This window comes from Mobula birostris, chromosome 24 (genome assembly GCF_030028105.1).
Source record: "Mobula birostris isolate sMobBir1 chromosome 24, sMobBir1.hap1, whole genome shotgun sequence".
NCBI lineage: Eukaryota > Metazoa > Chordata > Chondrichthyes > Myliobatiformes > Myliobatidae > Mobula > Mobula birostris.
This window is the reverse complement of record NC_092393.1, coordinates 38,469,893-38,488,373: the sequence shown is the minus strand read 5'-3', so window position 1 is coordinate 38,488,373 and position 18,481 is coordinate 38,469,893. Positions and strand designations below refer to the sequence as shown.

At 40.2% G+C, this 18,481-nt stretch overlaps 2 protein-coding genes across 5 annotated transcripts in view; both read left to right on the top strand.

Moving 5' to 3' along the window:
- Positions 1-18,481, top strand: part of rpl38 (ribosomal protein L38) — a 259,773-nt gene that overhangs the window by 111,876 nt on the left and 129,416 nt on the right. The window lies entirely within an intron of this gene.
- The window catches only part of LOC140187285 (protein sidekick-2-like), a 971,472-nt gene that overhangs the window by 902,860 nt on the left and 50,131 nt on the right, over positions 1-18,481 (top strand). The window contains exon 44 of one of the 4 annotated variants that reach the window (XM_072242444.1): positions 17,945-18,262. The exons of the other annotated variants lie outside the window; for them this stretch is intronic. Coding sequence (XP_072098545.1) covers positions 17,945-17,954 — 10 coding nt within the window. The 3' untranslated portion in view covers positions 17,955-18,262. Of the gene's footprint in view, positions 1-17,944; positions 18,263-18,481 lie in introns of those variants that run through there. 4 annotated transcript variants of the gene reach the window in all.

Sequence of the window (18,481 nt, the reverse complement as noted above, 5' to 3'; positions counted from 1 at the left end):
CTTCAACACCATTATCAATTTGGTCCACCCAGAGGGTTGCTGTTTTTAAAAGGAATTGTACTTAATATACCCCCCTGGCTATGCAGAGCAAATTTGATCCTTGATGTGTGTGGAGTTAGTCCATCACTAGGGAGTTGAGTGCTCTGGACAGGAGAGGAAAATCAGCCAATGTTCCTCCCCTTGGTTACAAAAAAATGATTTAAGGGATCTGGTCAGAATGGGTTGGATCGTCCACAATCTGTCCTCGCAGACGTGTTCCCCGCTGTGTTCATGTTTTTCAGTCATGTGCCTCCGAGCAAATTTGATGCTCAGCTCTATGGTCCTACCAGTAAGGGCTGACCAGTTCTCTAGGTGTCACACCCTGAGGGTCTGACCTCAGCATTTCCCCAATGGCTATTGACACCTCATATTGCCAAAAGGCACATTCACTAAATGATCTCTGATCATTAATGTTGACCTAAATAATTAAAATATTAAAAATCTAAACACTTGCCAATTAATTAAAACACAAGTTACAAAAATATAACAATAAACAAAACGCTTAACTAAAATTACTTCTTCAATAAAACTTGACAATGTCACTGAAATGTTTGGGACTCCTCCCTAAACTTTGGTAGCCCGATACAAAGTGTATCTGGCCCCAGGATTTAATTGTGAGTCCCAAGATTAGATCTAGCCTGTAGTGTATTCTGAATTTCCATGCTTCAGTGCACAGGTGGGGATGGGTGCTGCTACTAGCCAGTTGTTCCCTATGGAACTACCCGCTGGCCTTCAGCACAATCTGGCCCAGTGCAGCTGTAGTCATCCTCAATCCACATAAAACTCCCTGCTGCTTCAAAATAAATGCAAAGTATTTGGAAGATGGATGTCTGAAATAAAGCTAGAAAATGTTCCAAATGCTGAGGCATGATTTGTGGGGAAGAGAAACAGAGTTAACACCTCAGATTAGTCATTGTCTTTATCCTCAACCCCTCTTCTAGCACAGTCAAAAACATTTGGAATGACTTCCGTGTACAGATGAAAGTGTCATGACCTGAGCAAGGTTTTCAGAATATCCAAGAGCCAGAGTTCTGCTTGTATTAACTTTGTTGGAACAGTGAAAAAATATTTTATTTTTAAAATTCTTAATGAGTAGCAGGTTATTCTTACAACAGTAGCACCTTTTGTCTTGGTGAATTAATTCACTCATTTGGATTCTAAATCTGGAATGGATTGGCATTTCTAAAATATTTCAAAACAAACTGACCATAAAGCAATAGCTGAATTCAAGCAAAGGGATGCGTGTTGTGAAATTAAACATTGAACAGCGGAATAAGTGACTTGGTTTCCATAGATTGTCTTAATATTCAAGCATGAAATAACAGTGATGGTCACATGGAAAAGCAGGGAATAAAATCAGAAAATGCTGAAAATGCTTGCCATGTCAGGAAGTAGCCATAGGCAAAATATAAAAGGAAATAACATTTCACTTATATACAGTATGTCCAAAACAACTTTGCAGTTAGTGAATGACGTACTCATGACATTTAGTCACAGTTGTAATATAGAAATACGGTTTCATTACAAGTCATCAGGCTAGGGTTCCCTTCTTGAATGTTCAGATTTACAGTGTATGCCGTATGTCATAATTGTTTTTAATTAGCAGAAAGCCTAACGTGAATGGGGGCTGAAGGCATTTCCAAAGCAATCAAATTTCAAAGTAAATTTATTGTCAAAGTACATGTACATTTTCTTGCAAGCTTACTCAATAAATCCAATAACCGTAATAGAATCAATGAAAGACGCCACCAACAGGGCAGACAACCAGGTTGAGGTATCAGTTCGGTTCAGTGATGGGGCAAGTGAAGTTGAGTGAAGTTATCACCTCTGGTTCAAGCCTGATGGTTGAGGGGTTGAAAACTATTCCTGAACCTGGTAGTGGGAGTCCTGAGGTGCCTGTATCTTCTTCCTGATGGCAGTCACGAGAAGAGAGCATGACCTGGGTGGTGGGGGTCCCTGATAATGGATGCTGCTTTCCTATGACAGCACTCTGTGTAGATGTGCTCAATGGTGGGGAGGGCTTTACCTGTGATGGACTGGGCCATATCCACTACTTTTTACACAACTATTTATTTACAAAAAAGAATGGAATATCCAAATGCTATAATAAAAGTCTATTTTGGGGCAATGTGTTGTGCAAATCTCAGATGACAACGTGAAAGTATTGTGAAATACAGCCATTGTTGATAGAATCTCAGGTGGTGACAAGAGGGCATACAGGAGTGAGATATGCCAACTAGTGGAGTGGTGCCGCAGCAACAACCTGCCGCTCAACATCAGTAAGACGAAAGAGCTGATTGTGGGTTTCAGGAAGGGTAAGACAAAGGAACACATACCAATCCTCCTAGAGGGATCAGGAGTGAGGAGCTTCAAGTTCCTGGGTGTCAAGATCTCTGCAGATCTAACCTGGTCCCAATATATCGATGTAGTTAGAAAGAAGGCAAGACAGTGGCTATACTTTATTAGGAGTTTGAAGAGATTCGGCATGTCAACAAATACACTCAAAAACTAATACAGTTGTACCTGATAAATACACTCAAAAACTAATACAGTTGTAACTAATACATTCTGACAGGCTGCATCACTGTTCTGATATGGAGGGGCTACTGCACAGGACCGAAAGAAACCGCAAAAGGTTGTAAATCTTGTCGGCTCCATCTTGGGTACTAGCCTACAAAGTACCCAGGACACCTTCAAGGAGCGGTGTCTCAGAAAGGCAGTGTCCATTATTAAGGACCTCCAGGACCCAGGGCATGCCCTTTTCACACTGTTACCATTGGGTAGGAGATACAGAAGCCTGAAGGCACACACTCAGCGATTCAGGAACAGCTTCTTCCCCTCAGCCACCCGATTCCTAAATGGACATTGAATCTTTGGACACTACCGCACTTTTTTTAGTATACAGTATTTCTGTTTTTGCACGTTTTTTAAATCTATTCAATATACATTATTGATTTACTTGTTTATTTATTTTTTTTATTTATTATATTTTTTTCTCTGCTAGATTGTGTATTGCATTGACCTGCTGCTGCTGCTGCTGCTAAGTTAACAAATTTCGTGTCACATGCCGGTGATAATAAACATGATTCTGATTCTGAAAATACTGGAGGCAAAAATGCTGGTGTTGGGGGAGAGAAACAAAGAAATGCATAAACCTTCAGGACGGGCATCATCAAGAGAGGGAGGACTAGGGTTAATATCCTAGGCCTAATTGCAATGGGGCAAGTAAAGGGAGGAACAAAAGTGAGAGTTTTTCAGGATAGAATGCAAGAATGACTCAAGACAAAATGGATGACAATGGATCTTCCAATCACCTCCGTTTTTTTTTAGTTGCTTGTATAATTGTTCACAGCAATCCCGAAGTTTTGTTTTAAGAGTTTTGGGAAATGCCTTATAAAATGCCAATTACATAGCAAGCATGAGAGATTCAAAGCACATTTATTATCAAAGAATGTATAAATTATAAACCTTGAAATCTGTCTGCTTATAGACAGCTACAAAGCAAGAAACTTGAGAAACCCAATTAAAAAATAGACTAAAAACTACTGCACAGAGAAAGAGAGAGAAAAAAAACATGTGGTGCAAACAATAGAAACATCTCGAACCAGATTGGGTTCTAGATCCACTCCCAGAGGAGCCGGGGTAGGCCCAAGCCAAGCCTCTGTTTCCAGTTTTCCTACCAGTGGGGCAGAAATGCACAGCAGCTGGCTCAGTTCATAGCCTTGTTGCCGAGGAGAAAAGAATGAACATTCACGGGAGAGTTAGCGAAATCAGCCTGACCCTTGCCTCTGTACATGATACTTGGGCTTCCAGTCTATCTGTGCCAGTGTTTAAATTGTCCAAGCACCAAGTAGTGGTGCTCAGTGCCGTGATACGTACGAAGCTGTTCTCAATCTTACCGAATTGGCTTGGTTCTTGGAGCGATCCAACCTCACACCCTGGTTAGGTGGACGGGCATCAAAACTCTTCCGCATCAACTCCTTTCCAAATCGCTCACTCCATCTCCAGAAGCGATATGGACTCTATCTGCAAATCTGGCAGCTCGAACACGTTTCACTGCACATCCCCCAAGCCAGCCTCACCTCCACCTTCCTTCTCACTGTCTGCTGCGATAGTTCACCACAATTTGCCTCATGAAAGATGGCATGAGTACTGTTTTTAGTTGATTCTCTTGGCTTATGATTTACCACTAAGATGTCACACATCTTCATTAGCCCCATCTTATAAAATTAAAGGCAAAACAAGCAAATACAAAGTTAACATGTTAACATTAGACTGGATCAGCTTTAGAACTTTGCTGGCGTCAGTGAAGATATTGGAAAAGAAAGAAGGGGTGTAGAGTTTCTAAAATGTGACCAGGACCGTAGACTAGATCAGCATGTTTCCAATCCAACAAAGAAGAAGGAATCACTAGATCTGGTGCTTGGGAATGAATTGGCCGAAAAAGAAGAAGAACAATTCAAAATAAAACCTATTAATTAAAAGAAAGCCAATGAGGTGACTCCCTACCATGGCGTACACTTGGACTGGTGATGGTTGGGCCACATTTAGGTTCAACTTTTAATTTTATACCTGCACAGAATTCCACTAGATAATAATTAGGACCAAACACGAGGAAATCCGCAGATGCTGAAAATTCAAGCAACAGACACGAAAAATGTTGGTGAACGCAGCAGGCCAGATTTTTTTGTGTGTGTTGCAATAATTAGGACCACATATTTTGTTGATTTTTCTCCTCTTAATCTAGACACTGGGGATGACATGAGGGCAGAGGAAATGAAAGGTCAGATGTTCCCTCCCCTCCACCTTCTTATTCTGGCATCTGCCCCCTTGCTTTTCAGTCCTGATGATGGGTCTCGGCCAAAAATATTGACTCTTTATTCTCTGTCATAGATGTTGCCTCACTTGCTGAGTTCCTCCAACATTTTTTGTGTTGCTCAAGATTTCCAGCACCTGCAGAATTTCTTGTGTTTATGAAGTTCCCACTTGCTGCTTCAGCTCAGGTGTGCAGACTAGGAATTGATACTTTTTTCTTGTCTGTATGATTCAGTTGTTCTTTCAGAAACTTAACACATCTGATGAGCCAAGAATATTCAAGCAGCCTTATTCCATCTTAGTCTCAATCATAAAATATACTGGGCAGCCAGCCCTGAAACCAGACTGCCCAGCTCAAGTTCTAACAGATGGCTATCCCACTGTGAAAGGAAGTTGATAAGGGAAAAATAATCAAGAAAACATTAAACTAAACAATAAATATAACACAAATAGTTTCTGTCATTTCCCTGTTGAGAAGTTCCATCTTGAAACTAAACCAAACAGTGAAGAGAAACAACTGTTGGATTTGGGCACTTATTGCCCAATGCAGTTTTTAAAAAATTGATTCCATGTAGCAATTTTGAATAATAATATTTTTCTTCCCAAAATATTATTGTGTACTCTGATAGTAGATTAAAGTCTTTAAGGGCATTTAACTTTGTTGAAGTACAAAAGCACAAATATCTTTAAAAACCAATCATTGTAGCTCGACATTGTAGCTCATTACTCAGATGATGATGGAACTGCATATTTAGAGCTTTGTTTTTATAATTCTACTTCTCACCTTTCGTACTGGAGCCTAAAGGCTCAGTGTGCTACTCTACAGTGCTCAGTAAAAGGCTCCACTCTGTAGTAGTTTCTGCTGACATAAGCTGAAATAGCTATAAGAACCACAGCCACCCTAAGCACCCAATTGCTTAAAAGACAAAAAGACATAACTATGAGTAAGGATAGGAATTATGAATCTGCAGGATTAGCAGACATCCATTGGATTGGCATTGAAGACACTGCTGAGAATTTCCAAATATCCTTCAAAATCTCTTTTCCCAACCCAAACACTGCCTGTTGCATAAACTGCCCTGCTAATCAGTATCTTCTGTCTTTATTTCAGATTTTCATCATCCGCAGATTTATTTTATTCCTGCTAACCTTAAATCAATTTCCCCAGACGACTGCACATTTTAAAAGTGCTGTTAATCATTTAATGTCAAACCTGTACTTTTCAGGATCAATACTTAAGTTTTCTGCTGGTACTATCACCACCACAATAAGGGGTAGTTTCTACAAGGCAATTCCTTCAAATGGATTTGGTTAACACAATCTTACTCCATATTTTTACTTCAACATGTACATAGATTAAAACAACATGTAAACAGGTCCTTTGTCCGACCAAGTCTGTGCCAACCAACAACCATCCATTTAGATTAAACCTATATTAACGCTATTTTTATTCCCCCACAATCCCACTCTTTACACACCAGTCACAAAATGCTGGAGGAGCTCAGCAGTCCAGGGGGAACATACAGTCACCTCACAAAGAGCACCCGACAGTCAGGGTTGAACCCAGTTCTTTGATAGGTGAACACGAGGAAATCTGCAAATGCTGGAATTTCAAGCAACACGCACAAAATGCTGATGAACGCAGCAGGCCAGGGTCCTGACGAAGGGTCTCGGCCCGAAACGTCGACTGTACCTCTTCCTATAGATGCTGCCTGGCCTGCTGCATTCACCAGCATTTTGTGCGTGTTGTCTTTGATAGGTAGCTCAGCTATGCATGCAGCTGCCAACATGGGGGCTTTTATTCTTCATACAACTAAGTTAAATGAACAACTCCTTCAGCTGTTAAATTTTTAGTTCAGACTTATTTCTTCACAACTTTTACATTTTTTGTATTGCAAGCATTTCTTCCTCTGCGATTTCTGAAAAATAAGAACAAATGTAAATGAAGCAGAAACGGGCTTCTCAGACTTTCAGCTTGCAATCATCAGTTCAGTGATATCGCAGATGATTCCTCATATCCACTTTACCTCCCAACTACTGAATCCTCTGTTTGCCTTTCCTAATCCACACTCTCCACAGCCACAATTACTGTTTGCAGGCAAACTGCTTCCTCCACAGTGCTGTTTTATGAGTAGTCCACAGTGTGAGGTGCAAACGGTGTGTAGGCCACAAGTCAAAGTCTCACTTTCTTTATGATTCATGCTGTCAGAGTCTTTTCACATTTCCAAATGTCTCTGAGAAATATAAAAAATAGTTGGGAAAAGAAACAATTTAAAAATAATAAAGATTAAAAAAGCAGGCTTATGTAAAACACATTTAGCTACCACAGTTTGAAACATTAATATTATTTAAAGTTAGAAAAGATGTCCTACCATGAAGCAACTGATGAAAAACTTGAAATCTACATAAGATGCAAGCCCTATATAATTTGACTGTCAAATGTCTCTAACATTGACAAACAATCAAAAGCCTTTGACTTTTACTAGCTTTTTAATAGAGGTCAATGACATAAGGGACCAGAGATTAATTTGTCCACCCCCTCAACTCAGTAAATTACACTGCACTTGAATTCAGGATTAACTACATAGAGGCAGAGTTAGAGGCCACATTCTATGTGTTTGCGTTATATGAGCAGGCCACAAAATCCAGAATGTTCTGACCTGTACACCACAGCTAGCCAGCAGCTTTCTGTGGCACCACTGACTATCCATTAGCAGGGAATAGCATTTTTTCTCAAATACCTGAAATCCTGTGCTGAAACTACATTGTGTTCTCAAACCAAAGTAAACTCTGAGCATTTACTGTCAGTACCTCTCAAAATCCTGTATGCCCTAAAAGATTACCTCTCACGCACCTGAATATGAAATTACTGTAATGAATCAATATGACTCTGATTTCAAATGAAGCCTGGCCTCCTTTGACTCAGAGACCAAAACTACATGCAGTTCTGTCATTTGGATCTCACTAAAATTTGTTTACTACTACCTTGCCAAGTTTTTAAACACCAGGGTTATTTTTCCAGTTTCCCAGCTTTTCATGGGATAGAATTTCCAGCCAGTAGTGAGTCACCCATAATTGTTACTGACTCACAATAATGTTTAAATCTTTCATGCTGTCAACTTATTGCAAAATGGTATAGATATGACATTAGTTAGATACAATATATACTGTATAAACTTTGCCCCAAGCGGGGACTAGAATAAGCCTTGCCACATAGTAACTGAAGTAAACTTCGACAGGTACTGAACTGCATGCGCTGTTTTAGGTAGCCTGGGGGACACAATGGTGTCATGCTTAGTACAATGCTTTACGGCATCAGCTGTAGCGTAGAAACATAGAAACCTACAGCACATTACAGGCTCTTCGCCCCACAATATTGTGCCAACCATGTAACCCACTCTAGAAACTGCCTAGGACCTCCCTACTGCATAGCCCTCTATTTTTCTAAGCTCCATGTACCAATATAAGAGTGTCTTAAAAGACCCTATTGTATCCACAAGATCGGGGTTCCGTTCCCACTGCTGTCTGTAAGGAGTTTGTAAGTTCTCCCCGTGACCGTGTGGGCTCCCTCAGATGTTCTGGTTTCCTCGCACATACAGTGTTAGGGTTGGTAAATTCTGGATGTGTTATGTTGGCGCCAGAAGCGTGGCGACACTTGCAGACTACCCAGCATAATCTTCACTGATTTGACTTGTCACAAACAGCACCTTTCACTATATATTTTGATGTACATGTGACAAAAAAAGCTAATTTTTAACCTTTAATAAACACTTAAAAATTACTAAATGTCAAAATATTCATACACTTAAATATGTTTGAAGAACAATTGACCATTTAAATATATGCTAGAATTCTGAAGTAAATACTTGCGGTATTCTCTGAAAGCTGTTCTTCTCTATTCTAGTTAATTGAGTTATTGCTTCTTCATCAAGTCTGTTAATGCAGATTTAATGGGCAGCTTCTCCAGCATAAAGCTGGAAATTAATACTATTTACACTCCCTGTGGATTTCGTGAGGAGTTTTATATAGAATGAAATTGAGAAATTGCCAGCAAAGAGGAACAAGTATGTATGAGACTTTGAAGTCATAAGAGAATCCTGGACTTGGAACTGCTGAAATTTTTCACAAAATCTTGTTCAACATTTATTTTAAAGACAAAATGTTACATTTGCTGGATATCTGAAATCAATCATGTAATATGGGTGACTGCAGCGAAATTATTTTAATCAGATCATTAGTTGGCATTCTGACAAAAGACACACACCTGGAATGGCTCCTATGCTGTCTTGGTAAAGATGCTGACTCTGTGTCCTGCATTTACTATATATCTAGTAAGGTTATATTCCAGTCCTAATTTGTTATCCAAGCTTTTAGAGTTTCTTTATTTAATCTTGAGATTATGATGCATGTTTAGATACATGCCTCAATGTTTCCATGTTTTGAATTTGCATGCATATAGTTGATTATTCCAACTGTAGAATTATTTCCTGTAGGATTGTAGATTAACTGATTATTATCTGGAAAAAAATGTTCATGAATTGCAAATGGACCACCAACTGTCTTGCAAATTGGAGATTTAGAATAGAAATGTTACGTTCAATTGTCTACATTGAGCTTTTTGAACTAAGCACGTTTTCCAGTCTGGGGAGTTTCTGTCTGGCTGACGTAATTGTTGGTGGAAAGATCTGGGGAACTTGTGACCCAAGATGCTGATCTGCACACTGCCCCGTGATGCCTTGAGCATGTCCGTCACAGTGACTGCTACAATGAGCAATCTAACATTCAATCACACACTGCTCCTTGGAGAGTAGCCATTACACACATTCATAGCTGAGCCTGTTTATTTTTCTTTTTGCGTGGTTATTGAGCTGTTACTGTTTATGAAATTTATTCTTCTCCTCTGGGCCATGATTGGAAGGGTTTTTTTTTCATCTCTTTTCAATGGCAGCAGACTTGAAATCAAACTGGTTTTTCTCACTAAGCATTCAAAGATATTAGGAACCAAAGAATGCAGAAAAACAGGGAACTGTCGCGATTCATTTAAGGCTGAGAAACTTTGGTGAAAAGAAATGTTAAAGCAGCAAGTGCAAAATGAGCCAAAAGAATATAATTTTGAGAGAAAATCAGAAGATGATTGCAAATGGGATTGAAAGTGGAAGTGCGTAAGTTAGCTCACATTTTAAGTTCAAAAATTTTGATTTTGTTATTGTAAATATTTTCTTCTAAAACAAACATCTGTGCTCAGGCACAGTGCCTCGGGTGCTTGTTACTCACCAGTTGGCAGTTCCTAATGACTGAGCTAAAATGCCAGTATTAGCAGGCCTATTAACAAGGAGGGATTTCAGTTCTAATTCCTGCCCAATATATACTTTAGCATCTGGATTCTCCGCATTTGGAGGGAATGCAACAGATCAGATTAAGCTCTCCCCATCATCAATAACACATCCTATTTCTGAAATACCAGGATTTTCAGTCAGAGAATATCTTTTCATGTACCACAGGTGTATTTTATGGGCAAAAAATTATGTAGACGCTGTAAGAAAAAGGGAAAACATATCAGAAATGTAGTGCAACACACACAAAAAATGCTGGTGGAACGCAGCAGGCCAGGCAGCATCTCTAGGAAGAGGTACAGTCGACGTTTCAGGCCGAGACCCTTCGTCAGGACTAACTGAAAGAAGAGATAGTAAGAGATTAGAAAGTGGGAGGGGGAGGGGGAGGGGGAGATCCAAAATGATAGGAGAAGACAGGAGGGTGAGGGATGGAGCCAAGAGCTGGAAAGTTGATTGGCAAAAGGGATACGAGGCTGGAGAAGGGAGAGGATCAAGGGACAGAAGGCCTAGGGAGAAAGAAAGGGGGAGGGAAGCCCAGAGGATGGGCAAGGAGTATAGTGAGAGGGATAGAGGGAGAAAAAAAGAGAAAAACAATAATAAATAAATAAATAAATAACGGATGGGGTACGAAGGGGAGGTGGGGTATTAACGGAAGTTAGAGAAGTCAATGTTCATGCCATCAGGTTGGAGGCTACCCAGACGGAATATAAGGTGTTGTTCCTCCAACCTGAGTGTGGCTTCATCTTGACAGTAGAGGAGGCCGTGGATAGACATATCAGAATGGGAATGGGATGTGAAATTAAAATGTGTGGCCACTGGGAGATCCTGCTTTCCATATCAGAATGGGAATGGGACATGGTATTAAAATGTGTGACCACTGGGAGACCCTGCTTTCAGGATCTCCCAGTGGCCACAAGTTTTAATTCCACATCCCATTCCCATTCTGATATGTCTATCCACGGCCTCCTCTACTGTCAAGATGAAGCCACACTCAGGTTGGAGGAACACCTTATATTCCATCTGGGTAGCCTCCAACCTGATGGCATGAACATTGACTTCTCTAATTTCCGTTAATGCCCCACCTCCCCTTCGTACCCCATCCGTTAGTTATTTCTCTCTCTCTCTCTGTCTCTCTCTCTCTCTCCTCGCTCTGTCCCTCTCACTATACTCCTTGCCCATCCTCTGGGCTTCCCTCCCCCTTTCTTTCTCCCTAGGCCTCCTGTCCCATGATCCTCTCCCTTCTCCAGCCTCGTATCCCTTTTGCTGATCAACTTTCCAGCTCTTGGCTCCATCCCTCCCCCTCCTGTCTTCTCCTATCATTTTGGATCTCCCCCTCCCCCTCCAACTTTCAAATCCCTTACTCACTCTTCCTTCAGTTAGTCCTGACGAAGGGTCTCGGCCTGAAACGTCAACTGTACCTCCTCATAGAGATGCTGCCTGGCCTGTTGCGTTCACCAGCATTTTTTGTGCGTGTTGCTTGAATTTCCAGCATCTGCAGAATTCCTCGTGCTTGCGTTCAGAAATGTAGTGCTATTAGTTTGCAGTACCTTGTGGTTATTGTAGCAGACATTGTATCACTTTATTTCATTTTCACTTTGATGTGGCATAGGTGATGGAGAGACTTTATTTCAAAAATAAACTTTATTCATTAAAATATTTACAGGAATTGCAAAATAAAGGCCTTTCTTTACATTCATAATGTTGCCCAGTCTTTACATGCATAGTATTGTAATGTCAGTATATTCATAGTGTCATCCAGCTTTACAAAGCATAAGTGCCACTCTTGTGGCCTCTTTGAACAATATATCCTTCAAGTGTTTAGGGAGATTGGTGTGCTGGACCTGACCCTCAGAGTCTAGTGACAACAGGACTTTAGATTGCATTTGCTACCCACAAACCCTTTGCATTGGCTGCAGCAAGCTTCAGTCCACACTTAGCACGTACTCCTGCAGCCTGGAGCGTGCTGGGCGGCATTCCCTTGTGAGCATCGTGTTGTACTGGAAGACCACAAGTTTTGGACAGACCAAAAGAATGTCCTTCACGGAGATGATGATCTTCCAGGTGGTTGATAAATTTGAGGTTTGCCAGACATAGTCAGGAAAACGAGATGTAGTCTCACTACGTGCTGATTGCCTTTCCCAGAAACTAGTAACAGCTTAATTTTACAGCTCGGACCCAACCCAATTTATTCAGAGTAGGCCAAATGTACAAATGTAATTTGCAGAGGCAAATTAACCTTACGGATTCCAAGACCATCCAAGCAAAAATGAATTCCCCTCATGAAAGCAATGCTTTACTGTGATATGAATGGACAGGCTCCAGACTAACCCAGGTCATGGAAAAGTGACCAACATTTCCATTGCCTGAATATAAACTCATTGCCTATGTACCTTTTTTTCACAAGGGAAATATAGTTTTGTGTTGTTAAGCCTTGCACAATCTAGTTCAACAAACTGAGTTTAGGTTCTGAACCACTGTGGATCTAAGATATTTCAGTGGAAGTTGATACGTATAACATCAGTTAGAATAAAAGCCTCCATTTCCTGGATCTCCAGAACTGAATCGTTTCAAATACGCTGGTAAACAACATGACTGAATTAATCTTTGTTTCCTTGACCTTGTCAGGACTTGCAAAATCAAAGATTTGAGATTTGACTAAAGCCTGATGCTAACACTACTGTTGTCAAAATTTGGATGCTGTTTTAATTTAGTTCCTAGCAATGCTGTTTGTAGTTCAAGTAAGATATTGAAGCAAAGGATTCAATGGACTGTACAAAGCAACATTAGAGTGCCCCCGGGTTGAAGCATAATCGTCCTCCCTGTGACTGTGTGTGACAAAGCCTGCTTTTTTTTGTGCACTATGATTAAATGAGATAGAGCTCTGCCGTATCACAAACTACGGGAAAAGGGTTTGTGGTTAGCAGAGAGGACCAGCCAAATGATATTGGAGAGCAGCCAGAGTGGGGGAGGGTTAGGGACCTCCATGATTGGTTGGAGAGCAGTGAAACTGGAGCCTCTTTTGAAAGCTTTCACATCTAACTCTTTCCATCTGAAAGGACCTTTGTGTTTAAAATGAGGAGCTTTCTCTTGGAGTTCTTTTTCTCCAAACCACAGGCACATTTTTTTCCCGCTATCATTCCATTTTAACATGTTATAGTACTTGAAAACAAGGCTGTCTTACGATAACGACAGTCTTTTTGTCAACATTCAAAGAATCTGATGGGAAAATACTTGAAATAAAATAGGTTTATCTTAGTACGTTGTTTAGGTTTTGTTTATTAGGCATAATTTAGAGGTAAAATAATAAAATCACAATATTTGGTACAAGCAAACACACATTTTTTTCTATTCGCAGTTGCAGCAGAGAAATTATTTAAAATATGCAAACCAGCTCTCAATAAAAATGGATACAAAAAGATTTCATATTTTCATAAAGCATTACCACTGTTCTATTATTACTGTTTATATCCTGCACATCCAGGCTTCCAGCTAATTTCATTTATACATACCATCCACTATATTAAACCATAGAAAATGGGAAACATTTTCATTCTTTTAAAATTTTAAGAAAATCTCAGTAAGCTCCATTTTGGTCTAAAACCTTGGCTATTTATTCCCAAATGCTCTGCACCACTTTTTTACGGTATATATTTTATTTAATTTGTAACACAGACTTTGTGGTCCAGAATTTCTTAAGACATGCTGGCAGTTCTGGATGAAACTACAGCTATTTTTCTTCATTGATGTCAGGAGGCCTAGAATTCCCACTCAAGATATCCAGTTCTCGTGGGTGTTTTCCTCTTGTGGAGTCCAATGGAAGAATACCTGATTCCTGCAAGTTCATTGCAAACATACTAGAAAATCTGTCTACTCTATCCACAGCTGGTGTAGCTTCGTCAAAAATAATCTTCTCTGAAGATTTATTGTCAAAATACATATAGATTACCATACAGTACACTACCTTGAGACTCATTTTCTTGCTGACACTTATAGGGGATAAAAGAAAATAAACGAATGGAAAACTACATAAGCAAAGACTGACAAACAACCAATGTGCATATTTAAAAATACATAACACTGAGGACATGAGAGGTAGAGTCCTTGAAAATGAGTCTGCAGTTTGCAGAATCAGAGCAGTGATGAGGAATAGCTGCAAGTTAAAGGGGTTAAGTAACTGATATTTTACGCTTTTTTAATGCATGCAATTTAAGTGTTTTGTATCTTTATTTGATGTAAGATCAATTACATTAGCATTTCAGAATTAATCATACGACTTCAAAGTAAAATTTATTATGAAAGTACATGTATGTCACGATGTACTACCTTGAGATTTTTCTAGCAGGCACTCGTAGTAGAACAGAGAAATACAATAGAATCGATGAAAAACTACACACAAAAACTGTAAAATAACCAATGTGCAAAAAGAAGACAAACTGTGCAAATAAAAATATAAATAAATGAATTATACTGAGAAGATGAGTTTGGAAGTTTTGAAATGCTTTTCAATATCTGTGACTCAGAGATACAGTATTCAGAAGCATTCAAATGTGTTACAGTTTAATTGCTACGCGCTGGGCTTATTCAAGTCCTGGCACAAGGTGCTACATTTTTTCAGATGACTGCGAGCTATGCAGGGCCTCACCAACTACATTGAAGTTAGCTTCATTCAGTTCACTGGGACCAGAAAATCTGCTGCAGTTCAATGTGTTTCAGGTGGTTGGACGTGTAGTGAGCTGCTGTATGCCAGAAAATGTGAACTGTCAGTCCTTGTAAATTGGAGGGTACCTTTATGCAGTCAGTGTCTAATAATGTTCACATTGAAATTATTATTATTCCTTTGATATTCTGGATATGTCATGAACCCTCACATGGCTAGCAAAACTTATGTTCCACCGGTCTGTGAATCTTAAATTGAAGTATGACCTGTGAACTTTTATTGAAGACAAGATGTTTGCCCACTGTCCCTCCTGCCTGCAGAGAGCTTAACAAATAGACTACCGCCACCAGCCCTGGCCCCCAAACAGATGTGGTAAAGCTTCTGTTGAGAATGGGCACCAAGCAGTGTTGCACTATGACCCTGCCCTCAGAATACTCTGACACCATTTTAAAGGTGGAGATTCCTTAGATCCTGTCAAAGCTGGGAAGCTTATCTGTAATAACTTTAAAAGAGTGATTATGTTGAAAGACATGAGCTTTTAAGATTGTTTCAAAAATCATCTCAATAATGGTTCAAAATAATTAGAAATGTCAGATTTTTTAAGTAATTAACTGAATTTGCCTTATTTATCTTTTATATTTAATCTTCAAGGCAGGAATCCCCATTCCAATGAATGTGGATCTTATTCCAATATCAACTTATCTGGCATAACATGTTAACGGCTAATATGATGGGGCTTAATTTTAAGCTGATTGGGAGTATGCCAGAAGTAAGTTTTTAACACAGGGTGTGGTGTGAGTGTGTGGCACGCTCTGCCAAGGATAATGATAGAGGCAGATACGTTGGGGACTTTTAATAAACTCTTGGATAGGTACATGGTGATAGAAAAATGGGGAGCTTTATTGGAGGGAAGGATTAGATTGATCTTAGAGTAGCCAAGGGCCTGTATTATGCTGAAGTGTTCTATGTTTTAACATTAGAGAGTTGGATTCTCTGGTACGATGCCAGAAAGTTCCAGCACAATCATGTTTTCACCACTGTAATCCAGGCACCATTATGCCACACAGTTTGACCTGGACTTACACAACTCCTTGTAAATCTGTGGTTTTTCTTCCCTGCAAGCATATTGAAAGCCTGTGGTTACGTTTGGAAATACAGTCCACAGTCAGCCTGATTCAGAGGTAGTGGCTTAGAAATACTTTCATGGTGTGAAAGCTATCTAATACTGTCTGTGAAAATTGCACGATGACAGAGAACTTTAACTGTGGAATTCACGGAACAGCATTGTCAATTTAAGCATCATGTTCCTGGCATGCATTTTTGAAATCACAGGAGTCACAAAGGAGAAAGCAAGCAGTTTTTAATCTTCTTAGACAGTACTTAAAGATTGAGGATGGCTTAGTTTCACTCTAAAGGAGTGGGTTCTGCCATTATGAGAACCTCAGAATCTTCCACAGATGAGTCTAATGAAGTGGGCCTCTCCTTCCACGGCTTTCACAAGGCCTCCCATGTCATCCTGATGCATGGCCTCAAAGTTCTTAATACCATACTGAATACGTGCTCCTTCTCCATTACAAGCAGTCAAGGGACAGAGATTCCAAGGGTCAATGGGGATAATGCATTCCAGTTAAGATTGCACTACCAAACATGTGCAACAGCTTCTGGTAGTCAAAAAGATAAGAAATCTGACTAAAAATACCTTTATCTGTGGTAAATTGTGTTAAATTTTCACCACAAGCAGCAAAGGGGTAAGCGATGGTGAGGTGAGTTGGGGATAGAGCCAAGATGGTTGTTGCAGAATTGTTGCAGATTGAGTTCTGATGCCTGTAGAGCTGGCCCAGGGGTGCGAGGTTGGATGACTCACAGGGTTGCCAACTGTCCCGTATTAGCCGGGACATTCCTTATATTGGGCTAAATCGGTTTGTCCCATGCAGGACTGCCCTTGTCCCATATTTCCCCGGCTAAGGTAGACCGTTCCTATGAAGCCAAAATGGCGTAAAGTGCAGAAGCAATTACCATTAATTTATATGGGAAAATTTTTTGAGCGTTCCCAGATCCAAAAAATAATCTACCAAATCATACCAATAACACATAAAACCTAAAATAACACTAACATATAGTAAAAGCAGGAATGAGATGATAAATACACAGCCTATATAGAGTAGAAATAATGTACATACAGTGTATCAGAATCAGGAAGATTTAGCCAAAACCAATTTGTAGAAAATATTCGGCATGTACACGCATGCGCACGTCACGCATATGCACACAGGTGCCTGCGCAAGGCTTCATGGTCATGATAGTCTTTCTCGGGGTAAACACAAGTGTCCTGTATTTGACTGCTACTTTTATCCCGTATTTGGGAGTGAAAAAGTTGGCAACCCTAATCACTCAGGGTGCTGAAAGTAGAAGTCGGGGCCTGGGCAGAGAAGATTCTGCGCTCGTTCAACTGGCCGAGGAGCAAGGTTGGATCACTCTGGGCGTCAAACTGATCTGAAGAGTTTGAGAGCGGCTTCGGGCTGGACAGCGAAATCTGGGCCTGGAGCGAGTTGCTGGGCGGCGTGGTCTAGGCCCGGAGCCATTCGTTGAAGTGATGCCTGGGTCCTACGAGCTACAATGTTCACTCCTCTCTCCAGGACACCAGAGCTTTTCGCTGTTCCATTGTTGGGTCAATTTAAATGCTAGCCCAGTTAGACTCAAAAGACATGGTGTCGGCTGGGACGAGAGCCAATTCCGCTCATTCCCTGTGATGGTCATCTCCATGGCACTGAGTCTATGAAGACTGCCCCGGTTGTTGTGCTCCAAGTCTGTTAATATGATGAACTGATAATCGAGGCTTTGGGCCTGCTCCACACTGCTCCAGGATTCAGATCTGAAGACTCATTTTTGGTTCGGAATGCTGTTGTTCATTCCAATTATTTGTATGATTTGTATTTTTTTTAATTTCTCTTGCGCATCTCGTGTTAGTCTTTTATTTTTTTTCTTTAAATTGGGTTCCTTTGGGTTTCTTGCTTTGTGGCTACCTGTGAGCAACCAAATCTCAATGTTGTAAAATTACACATTCTTTGATAATGAATGTAATTTCAATCTTCTTTTCAAGGCAGATTTAAGCACATCCTTGGATCTCTTCCCTTGTTTGCCTGGTAATATTCTCCCATGATGGAAATCAAAATGGAATCTGTTTCGGGAGTCTGGTGTCAGGATGTAACCAATGTGGTCTGCACAATTCAATAGACTGAGTGGCCTAGTTTGGACTTTAAATAGACCACTTACAAACACCAACCAATGATGCTGAAAATCTCATTGCAGATTAATTTTGCATGTTGTGCTCCTGTTGATGTCATTTGGAGAAGTCTTACAGTGGATATTAGTGCAAGGGTGAATGAAAATCCCACCAAAAACAAATGATGGACACTAAGCTACCATGAGATGTTCCATTCCTGAAGAAGGGTCTTGGCCCGAGACATCAATATTTCTGTAGATGCTGCCTGACCTGCTGAGTTCCTCCAGCATTTTGTGTGTGTTGCATGAGATTCTTTTTTCTGCTTTCTTCTAGGTCATACTTTTCCAGCGGCTTAAAACTGTTTTTGTTAACAGAATGAACAATTTTCTAACCCACAAATTTAACAAAGTATTT